General features: G+C 53.2%; 4 protein-coding genes across 4 annotated transcripts; 3 read left to right on the top strand and 1 right to left on the bottom strand.

The window, feature by feature from the left end:
- Positions 1-170: 170 nt before the first annotated feature.
- On the top strand, positions 171-4752 carry J4E92_003657 (uncharacterized protein; the record flags this gene model as incomplete). Its single annotated transcript, XM_051495053.1, has 6 exons — positions 171-735; positions 782-1782; positions 2596-3534; positions 3771-3909; positions 3965-4452; positions 4684-4752. The coding sequence occupies 6 exons, from the start codon at positions 171-173 to the stop codon at positions 4750-4752; spliced, it is 3201 nt and encodes a 1066-aa protein (XP_051355346.1).
- Positions 4753-7209: 2457 nt separating this feature from the next.
- On the top strand, positions 7210-8640 carry J4E92_003656 (uncharacterized protein; the record flags this gene model as incomplete). Its single annotated transcript, XM_051495052.1, has 1 exon — positions 7210-8640. The coding sequence occupies one exon, from the start codon at positions 7210-7212 to the stop codon at positions 8638-8640; it is 1431 nt and encodes a 476-aa protein (XP_051355345.1).
- An 835-nt stretch (positions 8641-9475) lies between these two features.
- J4E92_003655 (uncharacterized protein) lies at positions 9476-11171 on the top strand (the record flags this gene model as incomplete). Its single annotated transcript, XM_051495051.1, has 6 exons — positions 9476-9525; positions 9578-9714; positions 9848-9866; positions 9918-10498; positions 10549-11063; positions 11115-11171. The coding sequence occupies 6 exons, from the start codon at positions 9476-9478 to the stop codon at positions 11169-11171; spliced, it is 1359 nt and encodes a 452-aa protein (XP_051355344.1).
- A 2319-nt stretch (positions 11172-13490) lies between these two features.
- On the bottom strand, positions 13491-15085 carry J4E92_003654 (uncharacterized protein; the record flags this gene model as incomplete). Its single annotated transcript, XM_051495050.1, has 2 exons — positions 13491-14903; positions 14960-15085. 2 exons carry the CDS (start codon positions 15083-15085, stop codon positions 13491-13493), a joined length of 1539 nt encoding a protein of 512 aa, XP_051355343.1.
- Between the last annotated feature and the right edge of the window lie 260 nt (positions 15086-15345).

Below are 15345 nucleotides of genomic sequence, written 5' to 3'. Positions count from 1 at the left end.
CGTGTCGCTCTAGTCCTCAATCGTGCTAGCATCTGACATCATCCCGGGGTCTCGTTGGCTGAACAGCACCAGGCTGTCTTTGCTTTCTGCCAGCGCGGACATAACGAAATACATGCATACGAACTACGCCCGTCGTGTTATTTGACTCCTACTCAACCCAGACCCTTTGAATGCCAAGTATATCCTTCGCAGGAGCTAAGAAACGCAAGACGCGTCATTCCGGTTACACCTTCACAAAAGCACGTCAAGAACCCGGAATCACGATGCTCGGGCCAGCCGAGAGCGGACTGTTGCGTCTAGTGGATGAACTCCTCCTTAACATCATCGATCACGTCGAAGGCCAGGATGCGCTTTGCAGTCTTGCTGCGACGTGCACGCGGTTTCAAGGCCTCGTTGAACCCTACATCTGGCGCAAACTGCAAGTCTTGACGGGAGGACACGCGCAAAGGATTGCCACGGCACTGGACAGCCGGGACGATCGGACAGACTATATCCAGGATCTGGCTATCCGCTACAAAGATGATTGTCGCGAGGGGATCGAGGATCTGAACCATTATCTGAGTTTGATGGGTAGGCTGCGTCATCTGCATGTCGAGAGCCCTTGCCCGAACAACTTGGAATGGCAAAACGGCATCTACTTTGATGGATACTCACGGATTGATTACAACAACTTGCTTGCAGCAGCAGTGTATCCACGCGCGGGCATACCGATGACGTTGCCGATGCTACAGTCGTGTAAGTCAGATGTTTCATCACAATGAGCCTAACTGACGAAACGCAGTAACGCTTCACGCGCATGGTTCGGGAGACAACAAGTTCAAGTTAGGTCGCGCAGTCGCGATGTTCAAGCACCCAACTCTACGAAACATCACGTTGTCGTGTTTGAACTTCGACGGAGATCTCCAGATAACCGAATCAGAGAAGAAGACGACATCCCTTCAGTCTCTGACGCTTATTGAATGCAACGTCAGCGTACCATTCCTAGATCACGTCCTGAGCCTGCCCAAAGCTCTCAAGGAGTTGTCGATAGGAGAGCGATTGCACGTCTTCCAGGAATGCCAACCATCCATGGATCCTGAACAACGCACATCCTCATCTCGATTCCTAGTCGCGCTGCAGAAACAAGCACATTCGCTGCAGCGCTTGACACATTGCGGTGGTCACGTTGGCTATCTGACCCAGCGCGACACCGATCCCGAAGGCGCCGAAAAGCTACGCTCTCTCGTCGAGCTAGAGTACCTCGAGCTAGGTTTTGAATCGCACCTCTACTACTACCTACGACAAAGCGGCTTCCCACCATCCCTCAAGTCGCTAAAAATGCTCGACTCCGCCATCTCCATCAATTCAGGCCACGACCTCCGCTCGCTATCCGACATCGCCTTCCGCTCCCTAACCTCGCTCGTGGACGTCTGTCTCCCAAGAACACTTGCAGACGACTTCATACTGCACCTCAAGTTCTCCGACCACTCTTTCTTCCGCCTCTTCGAAATCGTCGACGCGACAGAACAAGCTCACCTCCTCAGCGCTCTCTTCTTCGACCGCGCGGCTACCTACAAGATCGCCACCATGCTCAAGTCATACAGCACAAACGCCCACTTCATTGTTTCGCGGGAAATGTTTCCGTCGGGCAAGTCTTTCATCCCACCGTATATGGAGGGCGAGGAGCTGCCTGTCGAGGAGTTGATGTATACCAGCGACGACTTTTGGCGCTTCAACGGCATCAACTACCGCATTATGGATGATGAGAATTGGAGGGATGAGCTTAAGAAAGGGAAGAAGCTGGTTGTTTGTAAGAGGTGTCGGAGTAGGGGATTGGGCGTGGATGAATGTAGGAGTTTGGGTGATGGATCTGCTTGCATTCCTTGTAAGGGCACCGGGCTGGGAGTGTGCGAGTGGGAGAGAGATGAGAGTGGGGAGTTGGTCAGTGCTGGAGATGCGAAGGCGGAGTAAGTGGAGAGTTTCTGACTTGTTGGCTTTGTCAAGATCTGAATTGTCACAGGCGCTGCTTGGTGATGTAGTGGTAAGCGGTGCCCAATCAACGTTGGGTAGTCAGCAAGGTCTAGTGTGGCATGCTATCACCGGAGCTTTGGCCCGAGAAACATCCTGTGTATTGCAACCAATCTGTTTTCTACATGGCCCGTTTTTGCGCCTTTCCACCGATTCAAGAGGGGATTCGAGTATCATCCGTCGCGTTGGTTTTGGGCGAGTTGTGAGTGGCTCCCCGGCTACATCTCGGCATTTGAGTCACCGCAGTACCACGATAAACCGGATGGAGCTAGAGTCAATGTGGCTTCGCGCGCACAATAATTGTGTGAGCTAGTAGCGAGGAAGTATATATGACGGCTCCTCGTTCTCTCACTTCTATAGTCCTACATCACAACGGCTTGATATCAATTCACTCGGCATATTGAGAAACAAGTCGCAAGACTCAACGTGAAGGAAAGACTCAAAGTACTAGGGTCAAGACTCAGGGTATCTACCGCAAGAATTGCTGTGCCGAACGCAAGGCTCAAATTACTACGCACAAGACTGGAAGTACTTTACCAACGAGGTCGTGAACATTCGTAATCTCCGCACAAGACTGAAAGTATTGAGTGCTTGGTCAGAAGTGTCAAGCCGAAGACTGAGAGTATCAAACGCGAGGCTAAGAGTATCGACGCCGCTATACACAACATGGATATGATCTCCTACACCAATGCAAGCTCTGCAGCTATCCTGCAAAGCGGCTTACGGGCCCCCGCAATGAACGCTGAATCCCAGACGCCATCGCACACCTCTTCAAACTCCGGTCCGTTGCCGGGCTATACATGCCTATTCTCGCAACTATCAGGGGAGCTGCGAAACCGCATATACGATTGTATCGTAGAAGATGTTGGTTCGTCTGCCATGCGCGTACACTACAATCCTGATCCAGCAATGCCATTCCACGAGCGATATCCAAAGCACATGTACATGGGCCTGACACAAGTTGACCGTAAAACGCGTAAAGAGTTCGCGCCCATGTATATCAACGGTCGTTACTTCCACTTCTCCCAACTAGCTCACTTCTACCGTTCAGGTCTCGCTGGCAAGAACGATGCATATCCCGCCTTAGTCCGCCTCCTATCCATGATCAAAAAAGGACGTCTTAGACGACCAGCGGTGGCAGGGCTTGATTCGCCAAACCCAGGTCTCGACGTAACACTCTTGTTCCGACTAGACCCGTATAACTGCGATGTCACAGGCCGCTGGTTCCTTGACACAGAATACAAGAGCCACAGAAATGGCCTTATGACGGGCATCTTATGCCGCATGCTCGCGTGTCTACCTTCATGGTACCATCTGTTGGAGCCGGGAGCCATCACCAAGATCAGCATCTTGAAGTCTCGCTATCGGAGTGGCAAGTCGTTCATCCTCGTTACGGTAGAGCTCGACTCAGAGATCGAAATCTCGCGCGCTGCCATCGTGCATGCGCATGTTGAGCAGGCGCTGGTTGCAGAGATGGATTTCTCGATGCCCGATAGCGGACCGGCGGCGTCGCGCAATTTTTTGAGGGTGAAGTGTGCTTGGAGGGGCGAGAGGTGTAGGGAAAGACGTCAGGGCGAGGGGCGTAGGAGATCACGATGCGGAGGGCGAGCAGTGGCAGAGTGAATCTGGAGACGGTTCGGGAATGGGTGACAATGAATGTGGATTCAAGTCATCGGGGAAGAGAAGAAGCTCCAAATGCTGCCTAATCACTCTTCCAAATTGGCCTGTGTGCGCCCCGGGTACCTTATAATTACCCCTTCTAGTCTGCTTCTTACATACACTGTCTCAATCAACCACTTAAGAAGCGAGCTCAACTGGCACAACCCAACATGGATGCCGATACAACAATGAACGATGCCTCCGATATGGATGTGGTGTCGCGGCTTCTGGAGCTGCCCGGTGGTAAGCCCAACGTCGTGTTTGCTCTGAGATATATGTGTACTGACCTACGGCGAAGAACTGCGCAACCACATATACAGCATCATTGTCGCCGGAGAAGAAGATCGAGGGGTCAAGCTGCAGCGCAAGCGCCGCGGCCGCTCCCAACACTCGAAACATTCTCTGAGAGACCGTCACCCTAGTCGCCAATTCCTCGGCCTTGCTCAGACAAACCGACTATTCCGCTCCGAATTCTGGCCGCTTTACACGAAAGCCCACCGCCTTATCATCAACATCGAAGAGCTTGCCGAGTACCTTGAGGTCGTTCCGCACTCTGACGAATATATTAATAGCTCTATCATCAATACTCTGAAAGCCGTGCGCCTCCTCAAGACTCCCAAAGCCGTTGAAGCCCCTGGTATCGATATTCGGCCTCTTTTCCGCATGAAGTGGAAATCGTTCCCATTCGTCGTTACCAAACGGTCCACGCATCGGTATTGCGAGGAGCACGAGATATTTCATTGGCTTGTAAACACAAGCTGCCGTAGGAGCCGGACCTATAACAAGGTGCTCAGGGATAATGGAGTCGTTGCGATCTATTTGCATAGACGCCATAACGCCGTTGGCGTGTCTCCTGCGGTGGAAGACATCATCACAGTACGCCTGGGCGACCTCGTGAACATGATGCTTAGCGGGGACAGAGTTAGCACCTTCCAGAGTTTTGTTGATACTACGAGAACCCTCCTAATATTCGGTTCCTGGAGTAACGTCGTGATAGAATGTACTAGCGGTATGCAGAAGATGGTTGCGAGAAAGGGACAGACTATTCTTGTCGAACAATTGGAGGATATCTCGGATGATGTGTGAGCATACGCGTTACCCAGAGAGCGATCGCGATATCTTGAGGAGAAAGAGATGTGATGAGTTAGGAAGTTCATGGAGAGTGAAAGTCTCCGATGCTGTGAAGGCCGACTTCTGGTAAGCGAATGGGAGGTTGGTGGATACGTATAATAATGATGTTGTTTGCCCACTTCGGTTGCAATTGTTACCGCTATGTCCCTTGCACTGTCTACGGGGCCAGATCAGTGACAACAGTAGTGACAAATAAGCCAGACATGATCGGTCAGGACTCTAGATCGAAAATGAAGAATAAGGTGGGGACAATAGTCATGAGGATGAAGGGTACATTGACGGAGACCCCGTCGTCTAGTATGCTCATCATGATACCAGCAATGATCGATCACTGCCGCGCCCTGCGTATGTCTTCCTACTAAAGCCAATCGCAATTAACAGGCGATCTCTCAGCATGGGCGTCCCGAGAAGACACATGTCCGCGTCAGTGACACACTCCATCAGCGGGAAGTATGGTACCGCTTCCCAAACCGTGCTCATCGAAAAGTGACGTGCGAGCACTTTTTGCGCGATACGCGATAGATATCCAAGACGACTGTATCGGAAGAGAGCAGCCGGCTTGTGGTAAGGTCTCGTGATGATGACGGGAAAAGCTTTGACGAGAAGTTTATAGAATGGGTAAAGAAGGATGTATTCGGTGAAGTACACACCGATTAGTACTGTATCGCGAGTGACCGCGATCGACTGTTTCTCGATCATGCACTAAGGTCTTCTAGAAGGGATTGGCAGGTACGGAAGGCGGTGGAAGGGTGTTCGAGTACGAAAGCTTCGATGCTAAGGCACCATATCCTCCGTGTGTGCGCTTTGAAGAGGAAGAAAGAAAGTCGTCGCGCGCTGCTTTGAATAGTTGGTGAAGCTCGTCATGCGTTCCTGTAGCATCGTCAACGTGCGCCGCATCGCAATTTCTCGACCACAAAGTCTGTGCGATCTGTGAATCATCTCTTGGCTGTTCCTCGCATTCGGTGGTGCTGCGGTCCGACTGGGGGTTGAATCGCGATATTAACGTGAAGGAACTTTCCGAGCGAAATCATCAAAGTGTGTGGAGCGGAGGGGTGTTCTCTACGATAAGCGTTGTCGAAACCCCATTTGACAACAGGGTGCAGGATGCGAGACCCCGAGTATTTGTTCTTTCGAGAGAACAGGCGAAGTGGCGTTTAGGAGCTAAGAAGACGTGAGTTGAACGGTGCGCGTTGGACTCGTGGCGACTTCCCGAGTTCCCGCGTGCAGTTCACTCCTCCTTCCCTGTGCCCTCACTCGCCCAGGGCCAGCGGCAAATGCAAACATGAACCCAACATCACCATGCCCTTAATGCGCATTAACGCTCATTTACCGCCTTTGAAAACAGTAGTCGTCCAATCTTACATCAGGCTCGAGTTTGTGTTGCTGGTAACAGCTGCGGCCGTCAGCCTCGTGTACTGCAAGCCTCGCAGGCACAGCCTCAGCCAGCTGGCTCTTGGCTTGCACTGCTCACCTGGGCATGATATCACGACCACGATACTATACACAGATGCAACTACCGTGATTGCACACCCAGGATGGTACGCCACGAGACGTCTAGAGCGACGGTCGCACTGGTGCTCAGTGTGTCAACCGCGCGGAACCCCGCAAAAGCAACCACTAGCCGCACCTGAAGCTATCCTTCACACGCGCCACGCACGACCTTGGAATTGGCCCGACACGACGCCAGGCCCAAGCATCGGCGACCCCACGCGGGACCTCCATCAGGCTCAAGAGGCGCGGCAGATGGTTGCGATAAGCCCTGGATCGAGCTGATGGCTGCAAATGGAAGACTGCCGTGTGCATCAGCTGCAGGCTATACAGGTTAGCTTCTAACCTTGCCTTTCCATGTCGACACTGTCAGCTTTCTTTTCCTCCGTCCTCCTTGTTTTTTGGTCGGTGTGTATCTACACCCCTCCTCCCTGACACGTTCTACCCTCGGGATATTTACATCACCTCTCCTGCGTGCTCTGGATGCGCCTCGATTATCGTGTTGCTCTACAACATGATCCTTCGTCGATCTCGTCTTCTAAACCTCAAGCGGCCTAACGGATAGCGACTCTGGCGTCAGCGGCGCAGACCGCCTTGCATCTCGACAATGCCATTACCGTTCAACCAGGAATCATGGATCTGGTTTACATGCGCTGTATGCATGATTGGGGCAAGACTGTGAGTGCAGTTTCCGTGCATTATCCCATTACATCAGTCTACATTCATGATCTGGTTTCGCATTCGATAATGTGGCTTAGCATACGATGCAATGCGCTGGCGCGCGACGTTGGATTATTGAGCGCATCGGTGCTCTGCCCTTCTGCTTGCTTGCATCACTGCCTGCGATCTACCCATATCTACCTGCTCAATGTAACATACGCATGCATTTACTGACCAGATTCGTCATGCAGGATTTCGCGAAAGATGCTCTTTCGATCCGTCAAAGGTCTACAGATCGATGACTGGACTATGGGCCTCTTCGTCACCGCCGCCTACACCGTTATGATTGTGCTCGCGAATCGGTGGCTGAAAGTCCAGTCCAACCTGGAACCGGAGAACTTCGACTTCAGCGCACTGACCATGGAAGAACTATCGAGACGACGATTCGGAAGCAAGCTCGTGGTTGTTGTAGAACAGATGCACATCGCCGTGATCTGGGCTTGCAAAGCTTGTCTTTTGATCATGTATCATCGCATAACACGGACGGCGCTTCAGAAAGAGAATATCGCCATCAAACTGCTCGCCGCATATACGGCACTTGGATTCGTCGTTATAGAGGTCCTCTACTTCTCAGCCTGGTGTCGACCCTTTTCTGCATACTACGCAGTGCCGACTACTTCCTTCCAGTGCAACGCTTTAGTACACCACCGGATCACCAAAGCCGTATTCAACATATCCTCGGATTTGATAATGCTATGCATTGCATTGCAGATGCTCATCCGATCCTTGCTACCCATGAAGAGAAAGCTTATACTCTGTGGCATCTTCTCTCTCGGTATCTTTGTCGTTGCTGCGAGCATCATGAACAGCTACTACTCCTTCAGCAATCCTTACAAATCAACGTGGATCTACTGGTACGTCCGAGAATCCTCGACAGCCGTCCTTGTCGCCAATCTGCCGTTCACATGGACAATACTGAGGGAACTGTTCGACATGGGTAACTTCGATGACACGAACCCTCCCCCATGGACCTATCACTCTGCTCGTACGGCTGGAGGTCGCAAAACGGCACAACTTCTTCACCATCAGTCCGCGACAACGGCCGCACGTACAGGAGTCAGACGATCTCCGGGCAACAGTAACGGAAGCAAGATGACGCAGAGTACGACCATGGTTGCTTCAAACATCACAAAAGACCAAACCAAATCGCCTGCTATTAGCGACAGGTCTGATTTTGCAAAGAAGGATCTACTCCAGGAAGCCATCCAGTCCCATGACTTCGCGCCCGCAGTACTACGTACCAGTAAAGACGGTATTGTCGACATCGACCTAGAAACTGGGCTTGTTGAGGAAGTCGATGCGCGACCAGTCTCTCCGGATCACGCGCAGCAACGCAACAAGCTCGTCTCGGCCCCACCTACGATTACCCAAGATGGTACTGGTGGTTTCTACGTCAACGACCATCCTATCTCACCACCTTCGCGCGCGCATCTTGTCCTTTCGATGAGCGGAACGCGGGACAGCAGTATATCAAGCGCGCATAGGAGACCTTACAGTCCGACATCGAGTCTTGTCAGTGGTGCTACAGGAAGTCGACGAGGGAGTGCATCGACCCAGGGTGGAGTGGCTGGGCACACCGCAGGGGGAGGTAGAAGTGCGAGAGATCGAAGAGCGAGAACCAAGTTGAACGAGTAGGATACATTATGGATGAAACGACGACTAGCATATACCCCTTGTAAACGAACCGCTTTATGGCACTTAGACTAAAACCTCTAATGTAATATAATACCGCACGCTTATCCGCATTGTCTGTTCGAGGTCACATCAAGGGCGCAGGATGCCGCATTCGGTGATAATTGCAGGACTGTACGACGTGCCCTGAGCCGGTGAGCTATCCTTATGTAGGATTTATGGAATGTAACGTTAAGACCAAGGGATGGTGTGTCCTTCCTTCCCCAGACGGCCAGGCAGGAAGGCACGTGAGAGAGCGACTTCGGCAGGCGCTAACGGACCCTTCCCTTGGTCCACTGACGCGAACTGCAACCACTGAGCATGGCGCGATTACTGACCGCCAGCCGCTGCAGGTGAAGCGCCATAGCTGCGCTCTCCTGCGCAACAACGCGGAAGTAGCTGGCATGGAGGCCGAGTCATTCATCCGGTGTGCTCACTATGGTATGTATGCCGTGCAGACTGCAGCCATGCCGCGCTCTAGAAGCTTTGAGGTGCGTTGGATGGCGACATGGGCTCGGCAGAAAAAGTGCAACAGCCGAAGGAGCGAAAACCTCTCTGGCCCGTGACGACAGACATCCATCTTTCACCATGCTGCCCAATTCCTGAGCTGCCTGAGCTGCGACTGCTCCACCCAAGCATTACCAGGGCGGAACCTTAAAGTAACTTGGAACTAAATCTTTTCCATTATCGATAAGAGGAATTTCTCCGCGAGGGCCCTCCTTCCTTCACTAATCTCCTCTTGCTATACTGCCCGCCGCGAAGTTAGCACACGACCCCACCACCTCCACCAGCCGTCAACATGAGGAACATTGTGGTCCTGGGCGGCAGCTCCCACCCGCAGCTCACCGAGTAAGTCGACGCGCCGAGAAGCGGGCCATGGCTGTGACTAACTGGGCGATAGGACCATCTGCAACCACCTCGGCATACCCAAGGCCAAAGTGCTTCTTGACAAGTTCAAGGGTGGTGAGACGCGTGTCGAGATCGAGGAGAGTGTACGAGGAAAGGATGTCTTCATCATCCAGTCCGGCGGCGGTAAAGGTACGAAGCCCTCGTGCAGGTCGCGCGCGCATTCCTAGCCGCAGTGGTACTGCAGCGCACTTGGGACGGAACACGACGCCCGCGTGCTCTGCGATATGTGAAGAACCCCGCTAATGTCTCGTGTTGCGCGCAGTCAACGACCATCTGATGGAGTAGGCCCATCCTCATGGTGTAGTTGAGTGAAGTGCCTGACCGTCCTCCAGACTTCTCATTACCATCTCGGCCTGCCGCACCGCCTCGGCCAAGCGCATCACCGCCGTCCTCCCTCTCTTCCCTTACTCGCGCCAGTCGGACATTCCCTACAACAAGACTGGCGCGCCCCTCTCCAAGGTGCCTGGCACGCGCTCGAGGACCGGCACGTACACGTTCGATTCGCGACCCCAGACGCCCTTCCCTGGGCAGGCGGAAAGCGCAGGTCTCACCAATGGCTCCGCCGCGCTGCACCACCAGCTCAGTAGAATGAAGCTAGACGAGCGCAACGGCGGCCGCACCGATCCTACAAGCCCGGTCAAGCAGAATGGCATCAAGCGCACCGAGACGCTCGACTCGAGCAGTTCCGGCAAATCCGACAAGGGCGCATACTTCAATGGTGACCATGGAGCCAACGGCACCAACGGCTCAGTTGCTCCAACACCCGGCATCACGCGCGCGCCTACAACCACGAAGCCTCCTGCTTTCGAGCCCCAGGTTGGATACCGCCAATGGGTTGCTCAGGCGGGTACGCTTATCGCGGACCTTCTGACTTGCGCTGGCGCCGACCACGTTATCACCATGGATCTCCACGGTATGTACCATCCTGGAGGACCTGAGATGGCTGAGCTAACAAACTTCTAGATCCCCAATACCAGGGCTTCTTTGACATCCCCGTGGACAACCTGTACGGCCGCCATCTCCTCCGCAAATACATCCAGTTCAACATCCCGAACTACCAACAAGCCGTGGTAGTCTCTCCCGACGCTGGAGGTGCGAAGCGCGCGACTGCCATTGCCGACGCCCTCGGCATGCCCTTTGCCCTTATCCACAAGGAGCGCCGCCCCACACAGATCAACGACCGACAGAACGCGACCATGATGTTGGTGGGAGATGTTCGGGAGCGCACAACTATCCTGGTCGACGACTTGGCGGATACATCCAACACCATTACCCGCGCGGCAAAACTCCTGAAGAAGGAGGGCGCTACGCAGGTGATTGCGCTCATTACACACGGTATCCTGAGTGGAGATGCTATCGAGCGCATCAACGCTAGTGCACTGGACAAGGTCATTGTGACCAACACGGTGCCCCAGGAGGATCACAAGAGCCGGTGCCCCAAGTTGGAGGTCCTCGAGGTCGGCAACGTGTTTGCTGAGGTATGTTTAAACTACGAACGAGATGTCGAGACTTGCACTGACATTCTGTAGGCCATTCGACGCGTCCACCACGGCGAGAGCATCAGCGTGCTGTTCGACTACAGTTAGTACCTGTACTCATGTAAAATCCGTTTCTTGGGAGACCGTGCTATCTGCCCCGCTATGCTACGCTCGGATTCTGTTACGGATTACACTTGCGAAAAGTAAGAAAAAAGAACTTGGGCCGATGAAGTTGCTGGTTTGTCAAAGATCACACTCTCTGATGACTGCGCTCATTGGGAACATGGACATGAGGGGTGTTTTTATCGTGCTTTTATGTTTATAGACTGCTGAGGAGCAGTATATCAAATACCTGTACCTGCATTATGAGCATATGTGCATGGACTGGCGTTGGGGAGGCTGTTCTTCATAAAACTCGAGTATTGATATGACTCTGTGTGTTTTATGGCCGGGTCCAAAATAGAATGTTGTGTCTTATTCCATTTCACTTATGTGATATTGCTGTGACTATGTATTGATGCAGTCGCCGCTCTATGTTACATCAGACCATCAACTATCCTCTACTACCATGCTCTCCCGATCGTCGAGAGTAATTCTTACCCTGCTCGTCATCTATTATGATGCCAACGCACATCCGCGTCCTCTGTCTATATTAAACCCTCTGTGACGTGGTACAATCATGACCCCACGCCATCAGGAAAAAACTGAACGCCCTGGAGACTACGTTGATGCTACGTCACCCACTTCGTAGATTTTTGTCTCGATGTAGTCCGCAGGCCTGTTCAGTTTTTTTCCTTGTATGGGGTGACCCTCTAGACGAAGCCTCGTTGTTTCCAACAAAAACCCATACTGCCCATCCCAAAGCATTACCGTACAAATACAACACACAGATCTACTCCATACAACAACCATCACACCACCTCCCCACCTCCTTATCCTCTCCAACCCCTTCACCCAACCCCCTCATCTAATACCCTCCTCCCACCTCCCCACCCCACTATCCTTCCTCCTCCCCTCCGCCCCTCCCACCTCCTCGCCCCCCGGCGTAAACAGTTCCGCACTCAACACCAAAACAGCAGGCACAACCGCCAACGCATCGATGGTGCCGCTCCGCCCCCTCTTGCTGTGATGTCGTAGATTCATCATCGCGTTTACTTCGCGCGATTTCACGACGTCTTTGCGGATGCGCGGCCAGTCTTCGCTGTTCCGGTCGCTGGTCTTGGAGAAAGGGGATGTGGGTGAGGTGGGCGATGTTACAGACGTAGATGTAGATGCGGATGAGGAGCTGCGATGTCGGAAAGGAGATAGTGAGGATAGGGTTCGGGAGCGTCCGCGCTGTTTTTCGGGTGGTGAGGCGAGAGAGGGGTTGGTTGGTAGTGATGGGTGGGTTGGTGTGGATGGAGATGCGGTGTGTGGTGTTGTGATACGAGGGAGTGGGATGTTTATTTCTGTGTAGAGGGGACCTTCGTAGTGTACTGAGAAGGGCTCTGATGTTGATGTTGATGTTGATGTGGCGATATCTGAGGTTGAGGGTATAGGCGCATCGTGGTCGTGTTGTGGGGTTGTGGGGGCGGAATCTAGGGCTGGGAAGGGCTCGTAGCATGGGCTGTTGTGGTCCATGGTTTCTATTCCACTGCTGTCCTTGAGTTTCTTTTTTTTTTCTTTCCAATGGAGTTCCTTTCGGGTTTTAAGGTTGCGAGAGCTGGAGGGACGAAGGACTAGAGAATTGCGGCGTGATGTGTGTATATGTCCTGGAGGCGCGGTGATCAAAAGCGTCGCGCGGTGGGCACAGCCTCGTTCAGGCAACCCTTCGTTTTGTCACGTCGATGACGCCCGAAACACGCGCGGGACGGCGATTATCTCAGATACTTCGAAAACCGTAAGTTTGCACAGCAGTGAAAGTCGCTGTTAGTCCACCGATTGGTACCGTCGTGCGGGTAGATACGCAGGTGTTAGGGAATCGTTGTTGACAGTCAAGGCCCAAGAATCAACAAACCACATGAACGCGCCTAAACGCGATACATACGTCCAAACCAAGGTAGGCTCCCATTATCTGCACTTCAGCTGATCGCAATAAGCCTCATTTCCACACGCGTGCGGCTCAGCGGCGGTGTCGCGGTTAGAAGCTTTCGCGAGCCGCTTAGCCGATTGACATGGCTGTGGGGGCTGTGCAGGTTCGGCGGCTGACATGACGATGAGGCTCAGCGCTACAGTAAGACGACACTACAAAGCTGACGTCTATGTTTCGTTTCTTTTCTCTCCCCCGGACGAGAGTTCGTGTCATAGCTTGTAAGACAATTTGATCGCGTCGAAACGTGACCAGCTACATGTGTATCATCAAGATAAAGTGGATGTGTGAAGTATGTTGTTCATTTTGTCGTTGTCATTATCATTGTTGACTATATACAAAGCTGCGTTACTGCAAGCTTACAACAGGCTCAAAGTGACCTTCGCGCCCTTGACGCCCCTGTGAACGTGAGGCTCACGGACGCTCCTCTTTGTGGTGCCGTTGACGGGCACACGAGCTGGGAAGCCCTCCCATGAGAGAGCGTAGTTGGCAACCGCAGCAGCAATACCGCGGGAGTGTAGGAGCCAGGCTCCCTCGTTGAGGTTGGTGACATTGTCGGCAGCCTGGTGGTAGTTTTGGTCAAGGATCTCTCCTGCAACACCACCCCAGATAGCCTGCTCCTCGACGGTCTTGACTTCATCAGCACCAGTGGTGGTACCACCTGCGGGGATGTTGGCGTCAAGGAAAGGGCCATAGTCAGAACGACCGTTGAACTCGGTGGCGTTGCTGGAGACGTTGAGATCCTTGAAGTAACCCTCGAAGAAAGTCTCAATCTGGTCGCTTCCAGCGGGTCCGCTCAGACCGTATGCGCTGCCGTCACCGTCGTAGATCTGGTGGACGTAGTTGGGAGACGCAATCATGTCGAAGTTGAGGTATGCGCGGATGTCAAGAGCTGCCGCAGGAGAAAGGCTCTCGACGAAGAAGGTGGAGCCGAGAAGACCGGACTCCTCGCCAGACCAGAAGCCGAAGCTAACAGCGTTCTTGACGTTGTACTTAGCGAGCGACTTGGCGACGTTCAGGATGGCAACGGTTCCAGAGCCATCGTCGTTGATTCCAGGACCAGCACCAACAGAGTCGGTGTGAGCACCAAGCCAAAGCTGGTTGTCCTTGTCACCACACTTGCTGGTAGCAAGAACGTTGTTGGTGGTGATTATTTGGACGTCAGTCAAGACGTCCAACTCGCCGGTGACAGTAGCACCGCCTGCGACCTTGGAAATGATTGCTTGGCCTTCTGCCTGAGACAGAGTAACACTCGCGACGTAGTCACCCTCCGGGCGGGGAGGGGGGCCAAGAGTTGCGCTGATAGTGCCAGCAACGTTGTTGTAGATGATAGCACCTACGGCGCCAGCGCTTCCAGCAAGAGCAGACTTCAGTCCAAACTCACATTCACCGCGCGAGATGAGTGCAATGCTACCGGACACTTCCGCGGGAAAGTCGGACGCCTCGCAACCGAGGTTGTTGACGGGAACGATGGGTGCGGTAACGAGCCCATCGGTAGAGGCTGAGTATTCAAGAATCGTGGAGTTGATCATACGTCCGTCGATGGTGAACTTGTTGAGAGTGCCGTTCAGCATGACGTAGTTGGAGAAAGGCTGGAGCGTAACATCGTAGTATGAAGTAGACTCGAGCTCCTTCTTCAGCCACTTGACGGTGTCGTTGTGAGCCTCTCCTCCCATGATCCTGTTACGGGCTGGGTAGCTGTAGGCAAAGTCCTCAAGCTGCTGAGCGCCCCTCATCAACTTCTTGATGGTGATGTCCTTCTGAAGAGCCTCCTACAACGATCGTTAGCATAGTTTCAACGCGATTCTTGGGGGTTGGATTTCCATACCTTCGTGACCAGAGGCTTCTTGGGGCATGGCTTGGCGTTGTGACCATCCTGGCGTTGCCTGATTTCCGCCGTAGGGACGGCTGCAGCACCAACGGCGAGCGCAGCGAGACCGAGAGTAACCCTCATATTGACAAATCTGCTCTATCTCGAGTGTTTGAGATGGTAGAAGCAAGCTGCGGCGTGTCTTCTCTCTGGAGCGCGGAACGTGCCCTTTATAGATCTCTGTTGCAGCGATCGTCAGGTCGTGCATGCGTCGCCATGCACAGATTCCGTGGACCTGTTCCGTCAACCAATTCTGCAGCTATCGCGTGCACTCGCAATCAACGCCCTGTCTGCCAAGCAGCTCAATATGAACAAGCTCCTATCATTCGCCCATGGCTTCTCCA

The sequence above is a fragment of the Alternaria infectoria genome (assembly GCF_024043175.1).
Source record: "Alternaria infectoria strain BMP 0036 chromosome Unknown scaffold_4, whole genome shotgun sequence".
Lineage (NCBI taxonomy): Eukaryota > Fungi > Ascomycota > Dothideomycetes > Pleosporales > Pleosporaceae > Alternaria > Alternaria infectoria.
The sequence above is the reverse complement of the archived record's forward strand: the minus strand, read 5'-3'. Positions and strand labels throughout refer to the sequence as shown.